Source organism: Ptychodera flava, chromosome 15 (assembly GCF_041260155.1).
Source record: "Ptychodera flava strain L36383 chromosome 15, AS_Pfla_20210202, whole genome shotgun sequence".
Lineage (NCBI taxonomy): Eukaryota > Metazoa > Hemichordata > Enteropneusta > Ptychoderidae > Ptychodera > Ptychodera flava.
The window spans coordinates 3,387,914-3,410,908 of record NC_091942.1 but is presented as its reverse complement, the minus strand read 5'-3'; the positions used below and the strand labels follow the sequence as shown (position 1 = coordinate 3,410,908).

Below are 22,995 nucleotides of genomic sequence, written 5' to 3'. Positions count from 1 at the left end.
ACGAACAAACAAAATGGCGGCGTACATTAGGAGCAAGGTGATTATGTATCCGACAACTTTTCTTGTTTGTCTTGTAGTATCGCTTCACAACACTTCAAATCCTCTGTACAAAGAGGGCGATTTGTAAAACGAACCGGTTAAAATCAGTATCTATCAGATTTTATTCTATTTACCTGTTCATAATTGCTCACGAATCCTGATGTAGTGTTGTGTAACCATACCGGCCCTGTGAACTTTGTCAGCAGATCTGGGCCATGGTGTCACGCACGTATGCTCCCATACAGTACTTTTCACAAAACTTCAATTGTTCCATCCTGTTATCCAAACCAAATGATTAAGGCTTCACATGGCTTCAGATATGACGTTCATCGAAATCCAAGACTAGGACACAGTACTTTTTTAATGTAATATCCATGGCGTCTGCATAATTTATGGTCCATAGCGGGATGGGGGGGGGGGGGGGGGGGGCATGTATTATCTACTGTACTTGTAGCTCTGCATGGCAGGGCTGTGTGTTACCGGCGTTATACGGCCTCCTACCACAGGCAGTATAACGCTGGTAACACACAGCCCTGCCACATAGAGCTACTGTACTTGGTACTCGTAATGGTACCACAGATGCTGTACTGGCGCTGTGCATGCTAACGGCTAACGACGCACAACCCTGTACACAGAACAGAGCCACCTGCAGCTCTGTGTGTTGTCATGATGTTTCTGGTCTTCCATGGTGTTGTTAACATCTACGCCTCAAACTGATTCAATGTGGAGGCATAGCCCTTAACAACACACAGACTGCACGTAGAGCTAAAATTTAATTTATTTCACATTAAGAATCCAAGTTCAAGTTCATAGAAAGATTGGAACTGTAATTTCAATTGAAAGTGACAGTTCAATGTTCATAGTAGTTGTTATGTTTGATAAAAATATTTTTAGGGATACTCTTATCACTCTTCTTTGTCACAGACTTTGTTGATTTCTCACTGGCTTCCGTGAACAGTGGGGATAGTAGAGCAGGAATGAGTCAATGTGTGCTCCAGGCTCCCGCATGTACCCGTACAGCAGCTCCCTAGCCCTAAGCGTGCTTGCCTGCAAACTTTGGGCTAGGCCAGTGAACCTTGATCCATGTCATGAAGTTTGCTATATATATTTTGTATTAAACGAAGATATATTGATGCATTTGCAATTTTTTTAAATTCCAAAGTTATCATAGTAACTCTACAACTTTTGTGATCGCAAATTTTGATCAAACATAAAAAATAATGAAGTTTGGGCTGTGAAATATGATTACGCATCTACAAGCATTGTGGGATTGCGATGCCAGCAACCATACCACAATTTTTAGCTCACATTTGGTATACCAATGTGAGGTTATCGTATAAGCTGAATCAGTTCATTTGCATCCATTTTGCATGTCTGTATGTATGTATGTACGTATGTATGTATGTATGTATGTATGTATGTATGTATGTCCGTCCACATCAAAAACACCTAAACCGCAGCACCTACTGTCTTAGTATTTGGTGTACAGGTGCACCTAGGGATGGAGATGTGAATTTGTTCAAATGAACTTGTCAGTGTCAAAAATATGCAAATGAGGGGAAAAAAGAAAAACACTGCAAATTGCTAAAACTCTGTAACCGTTGGTTAGATTGGGCTGAAACTTGGTGTGCAGGTTCCTTTAGGTATTCTCAATTAGGTCTTTAAAATTTTGGATGAAATTTGCATGTTTCTATTTTTGGGGTAATTTTTTCAGTTTTTAGTCAAAAAATGTTTTTCTCTAAAACCACTGATCTGATTGCTTTGAAAGTTGGTATACATGTTCCTCAGGATGACCTCAGTCAAGTTTATACAAATTGAATTGAAATTTTCATATTTGTAATTTTGGGGCAATTTTCTAAATTTTTGGTCAAAATTTTTTTATTCAAAAACTACTAATCTGATAGCCTTGATATTTGGTATACAGGTTCCTCAGGTTGATCAAAATCAGTTTTATGAATATTATGAAGATATCTCAAATTTGTATTTTTGCTGAATTGGTTACTTTTCTAATTTTAAGTAAAATTTATTCTTCTCTGAAACCGCTGACCCAATTGCTCTCAAATTTGGATTGGATGTTTGCAAGGATGTTACCCTTCTAATTGTTGAAATTACGACAAAATTGGAAATATTACTGTTTTGGGGCAATTTTTGTCATTTTTGGTCAAAAAATCTGAAAATATATTTTCTTTTTAAAGCCCCTGGACAGACAGCTTTTATATTTGGTGTACAGATGTCCAGGGATGACAATAGTTAGATATGTGGAAATTGTCCTGAAATAAACAAATTTGTATTTTTAAGACAATTTTTTCATTTTTGGTCAAGAAAACTTGTTCTCAAAACTACTTGTCTGATAGCTTTGTAATTTGGTACAAAAGTCCCGAGGGATGTTATTAAATAAATTTTCTGCTCAAAGTGTCGGGAAACCCCCAAATTTTTATATTTTAGGTAATTTTCTCAGTTGTGACCCTAAATGACCTACACCAACCCATGATATGTTGTGAGAGAGTTTCGAAGGCTGTGAACATAATTTTGTCATATTTAATATCAGTTTGTAGTAAAATTTGATCCAGAAAACAAAGTTGAGGTAAATTTTTTCATTGCGAACCAATTTTTGCAACTTTTGCATGTAAGACACACAAGAACTGATGAGAAATTTGGATCCAGGATAATTCCAGATGTCGTAATCCCTCCCACAGTGGAAGGCATTTCACTACCTGTAACTGATTTAAGTGCTGTTTACATTCGAATGATAGCACTCATAGCAGTAATTAAAACATCCCCAAGTTTGTAAATACATTTCCTGCCAGCTGGTCTTATGTAAGGGGTGGAACATTTGATATTCAGGAGGGGGTAGGGGCTAGAAGATTGATGAGGTAGCATTACTTTTTACCAGATCCCTTGTACATTTTTTCCCACTCTTTATTTTTTCCCTACTCTCCCACCTTTTCTTTTTGTCAAGCTTCTCTGGCTAATTTTTTTGTTGACATTTGCTTATGTATGTAGGATCTGCTTGTCCCATTGCTATAGAAGTTGATATGCATGTTCCTAAAGATGACTTCCAGTACCTAAGTTGCAGACCTTATTTGCTTTTGTCATTCTTGTCTTTCTGGTTTAAATATTTCTTGAATTTACCAATTCAAACCAAATGTGAGCACACTGTCCTTGACGGTATTTTTTTTTATCCTACTGCAGTGATAAATGCATATTAGTGAGCTGCTTGCCTCCCCCAACCACCACCTTCGGCGACCCACTGACAAGCTATTATACACAGGTACATGCCGTGATTTACAGACATTCATATTACACAGTGTACAAGCATGGATAGACTAGCTATTTGGTGAAATCAGGATCACTCATTGTAGAAATCTATATCTGTAGCATAGACTGAATCATTATCTGGTTGGACAAAAGAGCACTTTTTAGCTCCGCTGTCAGCAACGCGGAGCTTATCAAATAGGTTGATTTTCCGTCGCCGTCCGTCATGGTCGTCCGTCAACAATTGCCTTCTCCTCTGAAATCGCAAGTCCAATTGCTTTGAAATTTTATATGCAGTTCACTTGGAGTGACCTCACTTAAAGCTCCATAAGCTGTATCTTTTTGCTATTTTTTCAGAACTTTTATTTGTGCTTTCCCTACACTTTCTGCATTGAATCCCCAAACTGTAATTTAATGCTAAGTATTTAGTGTATCAACATAACCTATATGAGTATAATCTCCATTGTTTTTGTTGAAAATTGTATTCAAGTCCGGACTAGAATTCATTTGTAAACAATAAACAAATATCACTACCAAAAATAAGCAGTGTTGACAAAAAGAACACTCGAAATTTCAGCATGACAAACAGATTAGGTCAGACATGATAGTTGATATACAGAAGCAAATACTGAAAAACTTGCCACAAGTTACAGCTTATGTCCCTTTAAGTTTGTTCAAATCGTGGTGAAATTTGCATATTTGTATTTTTGGGGCATTTTTTGGTGTTTTTGGTAAAAAAAATCTTCTCTGAAACCGCTCGTCTGATTGCTTTGAAATTTGGTATGCAGTTTACTTAGGGTGACTTCAGTCAGATTTGTTAGTCCCCACGGACACCGTCCGGGGGGACTTATAGGTTTGGTCATGTCCGTGCGTCCGTCCGTCCGTGCGTGCGTCCGTCCGTCCGTCCGTGCGTCCGTCCGTTCACGCAGATATCTCAGAGACGCCTGGAGCGATTTTGTTCAAACTTGGTACAAGGATAGTACCCTACCTCATACAGATGCACGTCGATTTGTTTCACAATGCGATCAAATTTGGCGGTGTTAGAGGACTTTTTAGTTTTCACCTCCATAGACTCCCATGTATAAGGCAGTCAGTCCATAGACTCCCATGTATAAGGCCGTCCATAGACTCCCATGTATAAGGCGGTCCATAGACTCCCATGTATAAGGAAGTCCATAGACTCCCATGTATAAGGAAGTCCATAGACTCCCACGTATAAGGCAGTCCATAGACTCCCATGTATAAGGCAGTCCATAGACTCCCATGTATAAGGCGGTCTATAGACTCCCATGTATAAGGCAGTCCATAGACTCCCATGTATAAGGAAGTCCATAGACTCCCATGTATAAGGCAGTCCATAGACTCCCATGTATAAGGCCGTCCATAGACTCCCATGTATAAGGCGGTCCATAGACTCCCATGTATAAGGCAGTCCATAGACTCCCATGTATAAGGAAGTCCATAGACTCCCATGTATAAGGCAGTCCATAGACTCCCATGTATAAGGCAGTCCATAGACTCCCATGTATAAGGCGGTCTATAGACTCCCATGTATAAGGCAGTCCATAGACTCCCATGTATAAGGAAGTCCATAGACTCCCATGTATAAGGCAGTCCATAGACTCCCATGTATAAGGCAGTCCATAGACTCCCATGTATAAGGCCAAGAAAAATAAAAATTTAGTTTCTCATAGTATTCATATTGCAAAAAGGATGCAGTGACACAGTTTTTAGTCCCCACAGATAAAGTCCAGGGGCTCATAGATTGGGTCATGTCAGTCCGTGAGTCCATCCATGTGAGTCCATCCGTTCACGCAGATATCTCAGACACTTTGACAAATGTCACGTGACCTTGGTGACCTTTGACCTCAAATATACATATTTGTCCATAACTCAGTAATCACTAATGCTACACCCTTCATATTTGGTATGATGGGACAGCTTATGACGCCACATATTGTTCCTCATTAATTATGTGCATATCTAATTTTGAGCGAGCCAATAGAGCCAGAGGTCTGATTTTTGGTTTGTAGGGATAACTTAGCAATACAATTTTTTTGACAAAATGTCACGTGACCTCAATGACCCTTGACCTCAAATATACATATTTGTGCATAACTCAGTAACCACAAGTGCTACACTCTTCATATTTGGTATGAAGGGACACCTTATGACGCCACATATTTTACCTCATTAATTATGTGCATATCTAATTTTGAGCGAGCCGATAGAGCTAGAGGTCTGATTTTTGGTATATATGGATAACTTAGCAATACAATTTTTTTGACAAAATGTCACGTGACCTTGGTGACCTTTGACCTCAAATATACATATTTGTCCATAACTCAGTAACCACAAGTGCTAGACCCTTCATATTTGGTATGATGGGACAGCTTATGACGCCACATATTGTTCCCCATCAATTATGTGCATATCTAATTTTGAGCGAGCCAATAGAGCTAGAGGTATGATTTTTGGTATGTAGGGATAACTTAGCAATACAATTTTTTTGACAAAATGTCATGTGACCTCGGTGACCTTTGACCTCAAATATACATATTTGTCCATAACTCAGGAACCATTAATGCTACACCCTTCATATTTGGTATGATGGGACACCTTATGACGCCACATATTGTACCTCATTAATTATGTGCATATCTTATTTTGAGCAAGCCAATAGAGGTAAATGTACGATTTTTAGTATATAGGGATAGACTATAGGATAGAAATTTTTTGACAAAATGTCATGTGACCTCTATAACCTTATACCTACAATACACGATAATGTCAATAAATAAGTAACCACAAGTGCTATGTCCTTTATATTGAGTAGGTTGGAAGAACTTATGACAACACATGCTTAACCTCGTTAATTATGCCCATATATAATTGTGGCCAAGCCAATAGAGCTGGAGGTCTGAATTTTGGCATATATGGATTAATTAGCAATACAATGGTTTTTTTTTTCAAATGTCACGTGACCTTGATGACCTTTGACCTTCAATATGCATATATATGCATATCTCAGTAACCACAAGTTCTTTACGCTTTGATTTTGATAGGATAATAGACCTTAAGATGTCACATCTTGTACCTCATTTATTATGCACATATGTATTTCTTGGCTGGCCAATACAACTAGAGGTCTGATCTTTTTTCCTGATTTAGAACCATAACTTATACATGCCTCTTGTTTCAAATTAGGAACAATGACATAGACCTATGTGTCCATAGATCTGAACGTATACACTCCAGTGATACTTCTTAATGACCTCATTTCCCTGCCCCATCAAGACTAATACTCCTATTACAAGTGGGGACTATGTCATTGACAATGACTTGTTCAAATCGTGTTGAAATTTGCATATTTGTATTTTTCAGGCAATTTTTGTCATTTTTGGTAAAAAAATCTTTAAAAATCTTCTTCAAAACTACTGGTCAGATAGCTTTGATATTTGGGACATATTTACCAAATATCAAAGCTATCTTGCTTTGAAATTTTATATGCAGTTCACTTGGGGTGACCTCACTTAAGTTTGTTCAAATCGTGAAATTTGCATATATGTATTTTTGAGGCATTTTTTGGTGTTTTTGGTAAAAAAAATCTTCTTCTCTGAAACCGCTCGTCTGATTGCTTTGAAATGTGCTATGCGGTTTACTTAGGGGGACTTCAGTCAGATTTGTTCAAATCGTGGTGAAATTTGCATATTTGTATCTTTAAGACAAATTTTGTCATTTTTGGTGAAAAAATCTTTAAAATCTTTTTCTTCAAAACTACCAGTTAGATAGCTTTGATATTTGGTACATATGTCCCTAGGGATGATCTTTTTCAGATTTGTTCAAATTGTGCAGAAATATGCAAATTTGCATTTTAAAGGCAATTTTGGTCATTTTTGGTCAAAAAATGTATTTCTCAAAAAGAACTGGTCAGATAGTTTTGAAATTTGGTATACAGGTTTCTATAGATGAACTAAGTAATATATATTGAATTTCTGATGAAATATGTAATTTTGTATTTTTGGGGCAATTTTTGCCATTTTTGGTCAAAAAATGTGTATTTCCAAAACTACTCATCTGATAGCTTTGAAATTTGGTATACAGGTTCCAATAGATGATCTAAATGATATTTATTGAAATAATGAGGAAATCTGCAATTTCATATTTTTGCAATTGGGGCAATTTTTCCATTTTTGGTCAAAAAATGTGTTTCTAGAAAAGTACTGGTCTGATAGCTTTAAAATTCGATATGCAGGTTCCTACAGATGAACTAAATTTGATCTTTTGAAATTATGATGAAATCTGCAATTTTTATTTTTGGGGGCAATTGTTGCAATTTTTGGTCAGAAAATTTTATTCTCAAAAATACTCATCAGATAGCTTTGGTTGACATGTTCTTAGGGATGATCCGATGTGATATATTCAAAGTATGATGAAATCTTCAATTGTGTATTTTTGCAGCTATTTTAGCCACTTTTTTCTGGCCACTGCATCTAGCTATCAGAGATTTCCACCTTCTCATCAACATGAGTCAAAAATAGTTATTCTCTACTACACAAACACAGCGGAGCTATATCGGCTGCTAGGTCACTTTTTAGAATTCAATTGTTGAATTAATTACACAGATTGGTGTTGCAGTGAAAAAGTACAGATTTCATACAGCTAATGTGTAGCTTTTTGGTGGAAATTGTGACCCCAAGACCCCATCTCAAACACTGGCCTGCTACAAGGCTGATTATTCACAGCAAGAATATCTCAAAAACTAACGTCTAAGTTGTTGTGCTAAAAAGATAACATCTACATTACTGTACATATATTGCAATCTTTTCTCTACACAGGTTCTATGTGCTACACAGAACATTATTGGAAATTATGGAATCTACTGTGCTACTAATAACTTAAACAATATTGGGAATTCAAGGGGATTTTTACAACAGGCCGGTCAGATAAGAATGTTACAAAGGTACCTCTCAAAAGTTAACATCAACAGCTGTATGAGGACAAATCCATGCTGTAATAGTTTACTGTACAGATATTCTCATAGGACGTTTCAAGGTTTGAAGCAAAACCAATACCAGGGACGTAAACCATGCAATACATTGATACCTGTCACTGGGATATGGATGCAGCCACTGCAGAGTTTACATACACTAACCATAGGAAGAAGCATACGTGACTGTCAAATACTTGGAAGTCTTTACAAGAGGGGACATTTAAGATTTAGGCATGCACATCCCAGGTATTCAGCACGGACATTTCAGCAGCGGAACAAGACTGTGATGATCTACATAGCATCTATAGCTATTTTGATAGGTGGACTTTCATATGCAGCTGTACCATTATACAGCATGTTCTGTCAGGTAGGTCCCTGCAGCTTGCGTGTTTTCTAGTGTTCTTGTTAGTGTGAAGTTTGATTTGCCGAATTCTAAAAGAAAATAAATCACAGACTCAGACAGACTGTCTGTCCCTCTACAACTTACTATTAATAATCCATCACCAGGAAACATACACTCTAAACATTGTAAAAGCTTTCTACTTGCTGTCAATTTCTACACCAAGATAATGACTTAAAACATGTAAAACTAGAATTGAAATAAAAGCCAAAAGTTAATGCATGAATCTTTTCAAGCATGATATCCTCCTTTGAATTGAGTCTTTCATTTGGACTAACCTTCTGATATGCACCAAGGGTCAGTGCACTCTGTTTTTCCCTTTGCAACACCAACACTGGAAAATCATGATTCCCAAATATTCCTGTGGACAACTTCACTGATTTCCATCATCATTAGTAGACTCCAAGAAACAATTTTTTTTGCATATCATATGTATGATGAGTATGTACAGATAATGAATAGACAGCCATTTTAGAGTTACTCAGTAGAGTTACAGATACTAGCATTGAGTCTACTAATCATTAACACTTGTCTGTGTGTCATAAAATGTCATAGAATCAATTGGTTGTTCAAGCCTCTTCCTAGTATGAACTATTTCTCTCTGTTTCTCAGTTTTATTGTCTCACACAGACTTACTAGGATGTGAAGCCTGCCGTGCACGAGAGAAATTAGCTGAGCAAAATTTCATTTGAGGCTGTTTGCTTAGCTAGTTTACTCTCTCATTTGCAGGCAATTTTTAGTGAGTTCTTTCCTCTCAAGCCATTGAGCAAAATATTCAACATGTGTGATACTTTTTGCCTCGTGAGGCAAATTCCTAACCGTGTGCGCCAGTGAAAGTGATTTCCCTGACGTCTTTTTATTAAAGCATGTATGTGGAGATCACATGATAGTGCAAAATGACTGCCGGCCCGTAGCCTGGCCCGTAGCATTGACAACACAGCCACTTGGGGTTCAATACACAGCGAATGCTGTCTAAATACATGGCAGGTAAGATAGATTGGCCTATCTTTCTAAGCAGCTTTCGCTGTGTATTGAACTACAAGCCACTGTGTTTTCAATGCTACGGGTCAGGCTATTGGCGGTCATTTTTTAAGTCATATGATCTCCACACGCATGCTTTAGTCAAAAAGACGTGAGGAAAATCAACTTTCTCCGGTGTACACGGCAAGGCAAAAGATATCAAACATGTTGCAGTTAATACTGTGTATAGAACTAATAAACTTTGCATTGTATTGTATTGTATTACCATGTAAGGTGACTGGATTGGGTGGACAAGCCACACTTGGACATGACAGTGACAGAGTAGAATCAATGACAAAAGTGCCAGATAGGATTATTACTGTCAAATTCAATGCTGATACAGCATCCAGTATGAGATGGAATTTCAAACCGCAAATGACTGAAGTCAAGGTAAGTTTCTAGTTCTGAAATTGGCAAGGCTGATATAATGAGGCTATTACGAAAATATTGCAAAGGATGCACGAGGACATAAGCACATTGTATCATTGAGGTTGATGCATGGCACCAATGTCCTAGTACATTCATTTGCGGTATTTTCATAATAACCTTATTATTGTACATCTTACCAGGGCATCAAAAACGCTGAGTATTGACTATTTTCGTACAATGCCTACAATTGATTTATAGCGCAAGTATGAAAGCTTTCTTGAGCGTCTTCTGGATAGCCTGTACACTATACACGTACAGAGCGTGAGAGATATTCTTAATCATCCAATGGGTCCCTTTAAACTGTTCAACAGTGAACGTGCAGATGGAGCTGCAGAATGCACTGCACATGGGGGGATGGGGCGCCTGGAAACTCTGTACATGTAGCCAAACAAGTGTTCCACACAGCTTTTTTAGCACATGCAAATTTCTATTGTCCTTGATAGTAGAGTGAGTGTATCAGCAGATTGAGAATCATGCTGATGTCATCAGTACCTGTCTTCTCTGTATTAAAACAACATGATATGCGACCATTAGAGTTCAGTTTAAATGAACGGAAATGTTTCATGTAACGTTTACTGATACAGGGTTGAATCACTCCAAGTTTCAGAAATTCTTACACCCAATGAAAAGAGAAATCATTGATTGATACTTCATGTACAGCTAATATACAGATGGACATTTCATGGCTTCTAAGGATGCTAAATACACACTACTAGTCTGGTAGGATATATTCACCACAAGCTGAAGTATTGAAGTGTTGTGAACTGTAAAAACATTTGTCTGAAGGTTTGGCTCTCTTCTGATTCATTCAGTTGTTTGTTTTTTTAACAGGTAGCACCCGGTGAAACAGCTTTGGCATTCTACAAGGCAAAGAACCCAACAGACAAAGCTATCATTGGAATTTCAACATATAACGTCATCCCCTTTGATGCTGGGCAGTACTTCAATAAAATACAGTGCTTCTGTTTTGAAGAACAAATACTTAACCCGCATGAAGAGGTGTGTCTGTGTTTAACTTTATCCTGCTAAACTTTTGTGCAGTTGTGGCTGATTGATTGTGTATCTGTGAGTTGACACGACTCAGTTTACGATTCATCATGTTGCCGTGTGCAAGCCATGAAAAATGCGTTTACACTGGAGTAAGAATTATGCCTATATAGCAATATACAATCCAAATGGCAATATACAACCAAGCAGAGAAAGAGTTATTGATGTCTCTGTGTTATTAATTTATTCAGTACTTTGGCCTCCGACTGATAGTGTTTGACAACATTGGGAAAGCTCTGCTCTACTTAACACAGTCGTAGAACGACTATTCTCTCATTTTGGCTTGTCATTTTCCCACCAAAGATTTTATCACCCAGGAAAGGTATACACTATACACATATTGACTGGCCATGAGGGCAACAGCATACGTCTGTACCCCGAGGGACTGTGAGTCACCCCCAAAAACAGACTGTTTCCCGAGGCCGTAGGCCGAGGGAAACAGTCTGTTTTGGGGGTGACTCACAGGCCCGAGGGGTTAAAGACGTATGCTGTTGCCCTAATGGCCAGTCAATATGTGTTTTGTAACACACCTCATCCGTAGTCATACATAAGAACGTACCATACACAAAAGTTGTCGCATGTAAGCTATATGATGTAATATGTTGGAGTGGTTCAGCAAGAAAAATTTTGCCGACAGGGTCGCAATACTTCTGCAAAACGTTCAGTGCACCTTTGATTATCGTCTTCGTTCGTTTCGAGTCCTTGTTTGAAACCAGAGCATTCAGTTCTTCTTCAGAAAGTAGGATAAACCGAAAAATTTCTCGACTATCGTTTCGCTCGTCCGCAGACGGCATCTTTGTTTACATTCCAGTTCGCGCATGCGCCAATGTTTTTTTGACGTCAGCGGGCATCATTTTTCGGAACTGATGCCTAGCAGGCAACAGTTCCGACAAATGATGCCTGATGACGTCGTTTATGTGGATCAGCACAAAAAGAACGCATCCCACGTGACTGTCAATTGGCGAATTAGAACACAGACTGCGGATGAGGTGTGTTACAACAGATGTTGTAACACACCTCATCCGCAGTCTGTGTTCTAATTCGCCAATTGTCAGTCACGTGGGATGCGTTCTTTTTGTGCTGATCCACATAAAACGACGTCATCAGGCATCATTTGTCGGAACTGTTGCCTGCTAGGCATCAGTTCCGAAAAATGATGCCCGCTGACGTCAAAAAAACATTGGCGCATGCGCGAACTGGAATGTAAACTGTTACGTGCAGAGAAAACGAACAAAAGGGTGAACTCAGCAGTTAACGTTTAAACAAAAGTTATTACGAAAATAAAACTAATTGCTAAGTCAGGGATAGAGTACAAGCTTTGAAAGTGTACAGACTACTTATCTCAGCTGGGACGGCAAAGCTCCAGTCTCAGAGTTGTAACAGTCAGTCGGATGAATGAACAGTCCTTCGGCTTGCAGGCTTGTAGTTGCACAAAAAAGTCCACAGTATAAATCCAGCGTTGACAGTGAAGGTCTTGAAAAGTCTTGAGAATGACTACTGCTGGAGTTTTAGTAACACACAAGAGACACGATCCCAAAAGTCTGACTGGAAGCTGTGCACGTCCCTTTTATAAAGGCATGTAAGAACAATCTAGAACTTTTATTGACATGCTAATTACTGTTCTAAAATTATCTCCCTTACACAACTAATCAACTTTCCAGAACATTCCAAACATGACTAATTGAATTCAAGGTTGTGAGGTCATCAAGGGCAGTGACCTTGGAATGTTCTAGACTAATTGAACTCAGGTCATGATGAGTGTGGGGGAAATGACCTACATAACACACCCCTCTTCAAAAAAAGAAAATTTTTCAAAGAAAAATCTTTCTTTTACAAATGTAATCTTAAAAGTGTGAACAACATAAGTTCTAAATACGAGAGAGACAGTCTGCAATTAAATTGTCTCTGCCTTTGATATGTCTAATGTCAAGATTAAACTCCTGTAACATTAAACTCCATCTTAGCAATCTCTGATTTTTGCCTTTAAATTTCTGCAGAAAAACAAGAGGGTTGTGATCAATATAAACCACTATTGGCTGATTTGAAGAAGTAACATAAACTTCAAAATGCTGTAAAGCTAATATCAAAGATAAACACTCTTTTTCAATTGTAGAGTAGTTTCTCTGGGATTTGTTAAATTTGCGTGAAAAATAGCAAACAGGATGATCTACACATGACTATCCTCTTGCAATAAAACAGCACCAGCAGCCGTATCACTAGCATCCACAGCTAATTTGAATGGCAAAGTGAAATCTGGTGCAGACAACACTGGAGCACTTTGCAGTATGGCTTTAAGTGTATCAAATGCCTGTTGGCATTGCTCTGACCAAACAAACTTTACTTTCTTTTAAGTAAGTTAGTCAAAGGCTCAGTAATTGTGGAGAAATTTGGACAGAATTTTCTGTAGTAACCAGCCATACCGAGAAAGCGCATCAGTTGTCGTTTGCAGTTTGGTATGGGAAAACTTGAAATGGCACTGATTTTAGCATCAACAGGTTTTACCTCACCCTGTCCTACAGTATGTCCGAGGTAAGTTACCCTTGCCCAACCAAACTCAGATTTGGCAAGGTTGACAGTCAACATTGCTTTGCTCAGTCTCTCAAAGAACTTCCGCATGAGAGCTTGATGTGTTCCTCCCAGGTGTCACTATACAGGACGACGTCGTCAACGTAGGCTGCACACCCGTCTAGCCCGGATATGACGTCGTTGATCATCCGTTGGAACGTTGCCGGAGAGTTCTTCATTCCGAATGGCATCACCTTGTACTGGAACAATCCGTCTGGTGTAACAAAGGCGGATATTTCACGAGCACGATCCGTCAGAGGGACTTGCCAAAATCCCTTCAGTAGGTCAAATTTCGTCACATACTTGGCTTTTCCCACTCGGTCGATGCAGTCATCAATCCTCGGGATTGGGAAAGTGTCTGTCTTTGTTAAAGTGTTGACCTTCCTAAAGTCCGTGCACATACGATAACTGTGATCTGGTTTGGGAACAAGTATGCACGGCGAACTCCAGTTACTTTTACTGGGTTCAATAAAGTCATTGTCCAGCAGGTATTTGACTTCTTCCTGGAGATATTTCGCTTTGTTGGATTCAGTCTGTATGGATGTTGTTTTACAGGCTTACTGTCCCCAACATCAACGTCGTGATAGATGACGTTTGTCCTCGTTGGAACATCTTGAAACAGGTGTTTATATTCATGGAGCAGTTCTTTCACCTGTTGTTGTTGTTCTGGCTGGAGGTGTGCCAACTTTGTAGACTCCAGCTTCTCCAGGATTTCTGAGTTCTGAAGCTTGACCGAGCCCAGCTTTGAGTTTAGAGTATTTTCACTCAAGTCAGTTTCAGTATCACTATCTTCATAATGGCCAGAACTGACTGTACTGACAGGCTGAGTTATAGTAGGATTATCCCTATCCAAATATGGCTTAAGCATATTTATGTGACATAGCTGTTTTTGTTTACGCCTGTCAGGTGTTATTATGATGTAATTTAAATCACTCAATTTCTTATCGATTAGATATGGCCCAAAGTAACGAGCATGGAGTGGTTTGCAGGAATTGGAAGTAGAACAAGAACTTTTTGACCTGGTTCAAACTTCCGTTTTGAGGTGCTTTTATCATATTTGGTTTTCATTGACTGCTGAGATGACTCAAGATTTTCTCTGGCTAATTCACATGCTTTAGAGAGTTTCGTACGAAAATCTGGCACATATTGCAAAATATTCAGACAATCATCGTCGTCAGACAGGAATTTCTCTTTAACGAGCTTAAGAGGGCCACGGACTGTATGTCCAAATACAAGCTCAAATGGGCTAAAACCAAGAGACTCCTGAATTGACTCTCTAACAGCAAAGAGCAAAAAATGAATTCCTTCATCCCACTGTTTCTCTGTGTCAAAACAGTAGGTCCTAATCATGTTTTTTCAAAGTTTGATGAAATCGCTCAAGAGCACCCTGACTTTCTGGATGATAGGCGGATGCCTATACTGTTTAATGCCTAGCTGATCCATTACTTGTTGAAAAATCCAGACATAAAGTTGGAGCCTTGATCGGACTGGACACATTTAGGGAGGCCGAATAAAGTGAAAAATTTGACTAAAGCTCTCACTATAGTCTTTGTCTTTATATTTCTCAGTGGTATGGCTTCTGGGAACCGAGTTGATGTACACATTATTGTCAGCATGTACTCATTTCCTGATCTTGTTTTTGGTAGGGGCCCAACACAGTCTATTAGTATCCTACTAAATGGTTCTTGAAATGCAGGAATTGGCTGTAAAGGGGCCTTTGGAATGGTTTGATTTGGCTTTCCTACCATTTGACATGTGTGACAAGTTTTACAGAAATGTGCTACATCCTGCCTGAGATTAGGCCAATAAAAGTGACTGAGAATTTTATGATAAGTTTTCCTGACTCCTAAGTGACCAGCCCAGGGCGTTTCATGGGCCAGGCGCAATATTTCAGCACGGTAGGGCTTTGGAACCACAATTTGATGTTTTATAGCCCAATCGTCATCAACCAAGACATCTGGAGGTCTCCATTTACGCATGAGAATACCAGATTTTGTATAATAGGAAACAGAGCTATCTGAAGTTTTACCTTCATCATCTACCCTGTCAAACAAAGACAAAATATCTGGGTCTTTGTGTTGTTCTGCAATGAGATTTGATCTAGAAAATGTCTGACTTTGGTCAGCAGAAGTTTTACTGGAAGTTTCAAATCCACGAGGGATAACGGAATGATCCGTGTCAAACACCTGACTGAGAAAGGTGTCATTTAAGTCAACATCTGTGACATTATTTTTGAGAGTATTTGATTCTCGGAAGTTTTCTTTGACATGGCTCGAGTAATGGCACATGAAGGAAATAAATCGGGTATCTCTTGTTCAATTGGCTCTTGATCCTGATCTAAACTAGGATTATCAGTCACAAGTGGATTAGTAATGACCTTGTCCCCAGCAAGGTCGTTTCCAAGAAGAAGGTGAATCCCTTCAAAAGGCAAAAAAGGCCTAATACCTAAAGCCACAGGTCCAGAAACAAAGTCCGAAGACAAATGAAGACAAATAGACATTATGGAGAGGAACAGGAATGTAGTCATTACAATCTACCCCCTTAATAAGAACTTTAGAACCTGAAAATGACTTTTCAGAAAATGGCAGGGTATCTGCCAACAAAAGAGACTGGGAAGCCCCGGTATCTCTTAAAATTTTGACAGGGGTAGCGGAAGAGAAATCACTAGAAAGTGATATAAAACCATTATGAATAAATGGCTCGAAAATACCCATAATGCTATCTTGAGAAGAATTGACCTTGACCTCATTAATTGGGGATGAGAGGGGTTTAACCTCAGAAAATGTGTTGCACACATTATTAGACTCTAATTGAGTTGATGAAGAAATAAAGCCGGTTGGCTTAGATCCACTTTGACCTTCACGTTTTCTTTTCAATTTGAAACAATCTGACATTAAATGGCCGTCTTTCTTACAATAATTACAAGAAAGTGTACCAAACTGTTTGTCAGAAGGAGATTGAGACTTGGGATCTGATGATGTGGAAGTGTTACTTGAATTTTGTGAACTGTTGTCATTTGATTTCCTACTCTCCTTTGAAAAATTCTTGGATGAAAAGGAGGAGTTAAATTTACCTGCATTGTTTCTGTAGGAAAAGGACTGGGATGGTTTGCTGAGAAATGAAGATTTGTGGGTCAATGAATAATCATCGGCCAAACGTGCAGCAACCTCTAATGTATCTGCCTTTTGTTCATTGATAAACGTCTTGATGTCACTCCGGATGCACCTTTTAAATTCCTCAATCAAAACAAGCTGTCGTAATTTGTCATAATTCTGACTGACCTTTTCAGAAGAGCACCAACGATCAAACAGTTGTTCTTTCGTTCGAGCAAATTCAACATACGTTTGATCTTTCGCCTTCTCACAATCCCTAAATTTCTGACGGTAAGCTTCAGGCACCAACTCATAGCCCTTGAGAATTAATTCCTTCACAGAATCATAATCTGAAGCCTGCTCTACTGACAACTGAATGTAAATTTCTCTGGCTTTACCCACCAAAGCACTCTGCAAAAGCATAGACCAGGACTCCTTAGGCCAGTTCAGACTCTGAGCAATTTTCTCAAAATGGAGAAAATATTTGTCAACATCCTTTTCTTGGAAAGGGGAACTAACCTGAAATGCTTAGTGATGTCAAAACCGTCTGAAGGGAAGAATTTTCCTGACTTTCCAAGCTCTAAACGTCTCATTTCTAATTGCAGTCGGTGTTCTGCTAATTCTCTTTCCTTTTCTTTTTCCTCTCTTTCTTTCTCTCTTTGTCTTTCTTCCATTTCTAATTCTTTTCTCTCTCATTTGTAATTCTAGTTTCTTGATCTCCAAATTTGTCTGCATTTCTAATTCTAATTTTCTGAGTTCAGAGGTAGACTCGGGCTCATAATCTTTTAAGGCAGACTCCTCAAAATGGCCTGATTTAACTAAATGTTTTGCAATCTTGAACTGTATTCTCGCTTGCGCATAGATCGTCTAACTTCTACCTTAAGGAAATTGGCCAGTGTTATGAGGTCGTCTTTTCTGAGGGAATCAAATGTGTCCTGATCAAGGTCATCCATTTCCTCTGGTTTAAATTCCGCCATGATTAAATTTCGCTGAGTTCACAGTATACAGTAGTTTTGAAAAGGCATGCAAAATGTTGTCAAACGGCTCAAAATATTCGGACTCCCGGACAGCCCCCAATTTTGTTACGTGCAGAGAAAACGAACAAAAGGGTGAACTCAGCAGTTAACGTTTAAACAAAAGTTATTACGAAAATAAAACTAATTGCTAAGTCAGGGATAGAGTACAAGCTTTGAAAGTGTACAGACTACTTATCTCAGCTGGGACGGCAAAGCTCCAGTCTCAGAGTTGTAACAGTCAGTCGGATGAATGAACAGTCCTTCGGCTTGCAGGCTTGTAGTTGCACAAAGTCCACAGTATAAATCCAGCGTTGACAGTGAAGGTCTTGAAAAGTCTTGAGAATGACTACTGCTGGAGTTTAGTAACACACAAGAGACACGATCCCAAAAGTCTGACTGGAAGCTGTGCACGTCCCTTTTATAAAGGCATGTAAGAACAATCTAGAACTTTTATTGACATGCTAATTACTGTTCTAAAATTATCTCCCTTACACAACTAATCAACTTTCCAGAACATTCCAAACATGACTAATTGAATTCAAGGTTGTGAGGTCATCAAGGGCAGTGACCTTGGGAATGTTCTAGACTAATTGAACTCAGGTCATGATGAGTGTGGGGGAAATGACCTACATAACAAAACAAAGATGCCGTCTGCGGACGAGCGAAACGATAGTCGAGAAATTTTCTCGGTTTATCCTACTTTCTGAAGAAGAACTGAATGCTCTGGTTTCAAACATGGACTCGAAACGAACGAAGACGATAATCAAAGGTGCACTGAACGTTTTGCAGAAGTATTGCGACCCTGTCGGCAAAAATTTTTTCTTGCTGAACCACTCCAACATATTACATCATATAGCTTACATGCGACAACTTTTGTGTATGGTACGTTCTTATGTATGACTACGGATGAGGTGTGTTACAAAACACATATTGACTGGCCATGAGGGCAACAGCATACGTCTTTACCCCTCGGGCCTGTGAGTCACCCCAAAAACAGACTGTTTCCCTCGGCTACGGCCTCGGGAAACAGTCTGTTTTTGGGGGTGACTCACAGTCCCTCGGGGTACAGACGTATGCTGTTGCCCTCATGGCCAGTCAATATGTGTACACCATCTGTTGATGCCCCCAAATCCCGGACTGCGTCAATCATGATGTAACATCGAATGTTGGTGACCACTAATTCGTGCAAAATTTCTAACATTTGCTATTTTGTGTGAATCATTCTGTTCCCAACTGCATACTTCATTCCATCGTTTGCAGTTACAATTTCCTCTGTGTTCGACACACTGCAAAAGACTGTTTTTCATACTGCAAGTGATTGTGGTTTTTTTTCTAAATGTCTAAATTCTTTATTTCCCCATACAGGTGGACATGCCTGTGTTTTTCTACATTGATCCAGAATTTGCTGAGGATCCTAAGATGCAGCATTTGGATGCGATGACCTTGTCCTACACTTTCTTTGAAGCCAAGGAAGGTTTAGAGTTGCCTCAACCATTTACCAAACAGAATATACATTGAATGTTAAGCTGTAACATTCTCATCGGAAACTCAATTTTACTACGTTCATCATCCAGTCTTTGTTTGAAAGTACATGCTTTATGACTGAAGTATCGGTAAGTGTAGGTTAGTGCTCTGTCTAATGAAACCTAATGGTGGTCAATGGACAAAAATGGCACAATTTAGCAAAAGACTTGTCATGAAAACATTTGCAGGCGGTGTGTATAGATTATTGTCTTGATGAACTATCATCCAAGCGGTGTTAGTCAAATGAAAACCTATATGTACCAGGCTATCAACAATGTCACACATCAGGTTTGGTGTCACGTGCCAATGCAGTGCAATGTTAGAATCATTTGTCTTTGTGAAACTCATTCTCAAAATACATTGAACCCTCGAATATAGAAAAATTCCACAGCTTTCTGATGATAGGAGCATACGGAAGACCTGAAGACTTAGAAATCATTGTCCATGTAGTGATGTAGAAATCACAATGGTTTGTACATGGTTTGATTTTGAAAGGCTTTAATGCAGTGTAGCAAAGTGATGATCATAGTTGCAATGGCTTTATTTGTATGACCATTTTGAATCATATGCATTTACCTTGAGTGTGCTATTGAAAATTTTATACTGGAATCTTACACTTTTCAATGATATCACAGAGGGGCAGTAAGTCTCTCAGTTGATTATAGGCTAGGCAATATCAAATATTCAGACATTCATAAAGGCATAATTATTTGTTTATACATTTTGCTGTTGACCACAAGATAAATCTGCTTATGGGATACAGATACGTTGTTGATTATTGACCATGTAATGTCTGAGAAATGCAAACAAGCACATCTAGTTTAGAGAATGATTCTGTGATTCAATCCCTGTTAAGTTTAGGACATTACACAAAGTGTATCCTCCATGCCCTGATGTAGCTTAGACGTAGCTCTAACACAAGTGTGTATATATAACACTGTTCAGTTTTAATACGCTTTCCATCAAACCTTAAAATACACGGAGTAATTTAGACATCCTGCTTGGCAATGTCCAACTTTTTTATGAAAATTCATCAATGAAGCTTCAAATTTTAAATGTTGTTAGGCATACACTACTTCCCACAAAAGATATCCATGTCAAAAATCTGTGGTAAAGACAAATTTTTCTACAAAATGACATGTTTGCCATCAAAGACAATGTTGTGCCATTCTAGCAACTTACGAGTATTGATAATGAGATTTTCAATGCAAGCAAACTGAGTGCCTTGGGGAACATATTCACCCTCAAATTTTTATAATTCTTTTCTGATCTAACGGTACCTCTTGTAGGGGCTCAATTCAAAGTTCTTTGAGTAAGTAAAATTTTCAGTCTTTTTTTTCAAAATCAAAAATTTCATTTTCCCTATAGGGTTTACACAGAGATGGCAGCCATTTTGAATTTCAAATATCTGTAAGTGTCAGTGCAGGAAATTTGTTTCTCTAGCACCAAACCTAGCACAATGACCCCTGATTTTTATTTTGGATTTGGTAAATGAATGGTTGAAAGCTTCAAAGTTTAAGTCTTTCACTTTCAAGGCACATACTACCGTTATGTGTTCTTGGCAATTCTTGCAAAAGTAGGCTCAGCAAATACAATATTCAAGACTGTTTCTCAGCCATATTTTGGGAGGGAGCTTTGGAAAGTAATGGCATCATGACCAATTCAGGAAGGGGAAGCTGCCTCTCCATCACCACCACACATCCTATTGCCATTGTGGTATATTCCAAGCGTTGTCTTTCACTGTAGATTTTGTGTGTTATTTCAGATAATGTTAGCCAGCACTCAGCAATGTTAGCCAGCACTCAACAAATACCAACAGACAATGACTACTGTAGAGTATCATCGTCGTTCTTTCTCAGAAGCATTCATTTTTCAAAAACAAAAAACCAAGTAGCTTATTATGAAATAGATGTGGAAGACACTCCGTCAGACATTTTATACTGAAGAATGGACTAAGATGGATGTATGTACAGACAAAGAAATATTTTGAATACTTTACTGTATGTATGATTTAATGTTTAATTTACAGATTGTCTTTTGAAATTGAAAAGGTATTACTTTATTACAATACACAAACTCACTGATTTTGAATGTTACTGGCAGTATTTCAATTATGTTTTGCATGATAAGTGAGGTGTATTTTTATTCAGGAAGTGGTATGCATGCGAACAGTTATTTTACCTTTCCACTTGATACATCAGAAAACAGTCACTGCATTTTTCATAATTGTAGATTTCAAACGGAGACTTTCAGGGCAAATGTTTTATTGTATCACGGAAAATCATCAAAATTTTTTACATAAGTGCATTTAAATATGTGTCACGTTTTGAATAAATACTTTGCAAGTGAACCATTGTCATATTTCAATCAGTGGAAAAAATATCGCTGACTTTTCAAATGAAACAAAGATAATAACAATAATGTCAACAGATGGCAAATATGTCTGGGTACTTCTGTAGAAGTGACAGAACTTACTCCCAGTGTCTGAACTGTTGAACCCATGTATAGAGAAAAGTGAATAAAATTATTACAACTTCATGCACCCAAGTCAAATGTGTGATTGTGCATTATTTAGTATAGCAGTATCCATTTTGAAATGTGTGAATGAAAGTAATCAAAGATGTTGTAATTATCCATTATTTGATCCATGTCTCAATCTTACATTGTCAGATTATTCATCTTTTGGCAATTCCTTCATTTTCTAATCACTATCATTTAATGTTGCATGCCATTACACTGCTTTACAAGGTACTGAGTATACCAGCATTGTTCATGTAGTACCAGTATTGATAAGAATTACAACTTTCTACCACAACCTCATTGATGAGTAACTGAAACTTCCATTCTAATACCTGACTTGACCAGAGTTTGTGAATTTTAGAAGAATCAAGTTGTTTGCCAATAAGCTTCTCATAACTGTATTTTAACTTCTGTGTAGCTTAGTTCAATGAACACATAGGTCTCTGCAGATTGTCTTACTTGACTTGCAACACAACTCAGCTGTATTGCATCACCCCATCAGTTTCAAATGAAACAGTAAAACACAAATGGCTATATTTAAAACTAATGTACAGGATCAAGTCAACTATGATACAAACAGGCTCAGTTATGTCATCAGTTATGTCACCCATTTCTTCATATATGGCCTCATGTGATGTAAAGTTATTGATCAAGTTAGCCAAAACATTTTGCATTTAGTTTTTTCACATACTGTCAACCAATTTTTCTCTAATTTCCTTTAAAATACAATACATTGTAGAATTACAACCATTATCAATGTTGCAACTCCTGTAGGAGACAGGCTTACAACCTTGATAGAAATATATGGCAGTAAAATTTCCACATGACAATTAGCTGACACAGCCTCAATGACACATATATGTAATTTTGCTCATTATTTTTCTATACTTTTCTTTGGTTAATATTTCAGAAGTATTGTTTTAATTATGTTTGCTTATTAAAAATAGAACATGTTTACAGACTTTCAGGAATATCATTTGAAGGCAATATTATGCCAACAATGAACCTGTTGTCACAAACATCAATTTTGGTTCTGTCAGAGTAATTTTTGACTCATCAAAGTGGATTATCCTAGCTGTTCTGAAATGGTTCTAC

At 38.2% G+C, this 22,995-nt stretch overlaps 1 protein-coding gene across 1 annotated transcript; it reads left to right on the top strand.

Moving 5' to 3' along the window:
• The first annotated feature begins 4 nt into the window (after positions 1–4).
• On the top strand, positions 5–21,927 carry LOC139150919 (cytochrome c oxidase assembly protein ctaG-like). Its single transcript, XM_070723399.1, has 5 exons — positions 5–37; positions 8,133–8,654; positions 9,942–10,097; positions 10,968–11,135; positions 19,222–21,927. The coding sequence occupies exons 1-5, from the start codon at positions 14–16 to the stop codon at positions 19,372–19,374; spliced, it is 1,023 nt and encodes a 340-aa protein (XP_070579500.1). The 5' UTR covers positions 5–13; the 3' UTR covers positions 19,375–21,927.
• Positions 21,928–22,995: the final 1,068 nt, after the last annotated feature.

What these genes read in the sequence shown, in the direction of transcription:
- LOC139150919 (XM_070723399.1), top strand. Translation starts at nt 14, where the DNA reads ATGGCGGCGTACATTAGGAGCAAG. An exon ending in CGGCGTACATTAGGAGCAAG is followed by an intron (nt 38 to 8,132) that starts GTGATTATGTAT and finishes TTCTCTACACAG; the next exon opens with GTTCTATGTGCTACACAGAA. An exon ending in TATACAGCATGTTCTGTCAG is followed by an intron (nt 8,655 to 9,941) that starts GTAGGTCCCTGC and finishes TTACCATGTAAG; the next exon opens with GTGACTGGATTGGGTGGACA.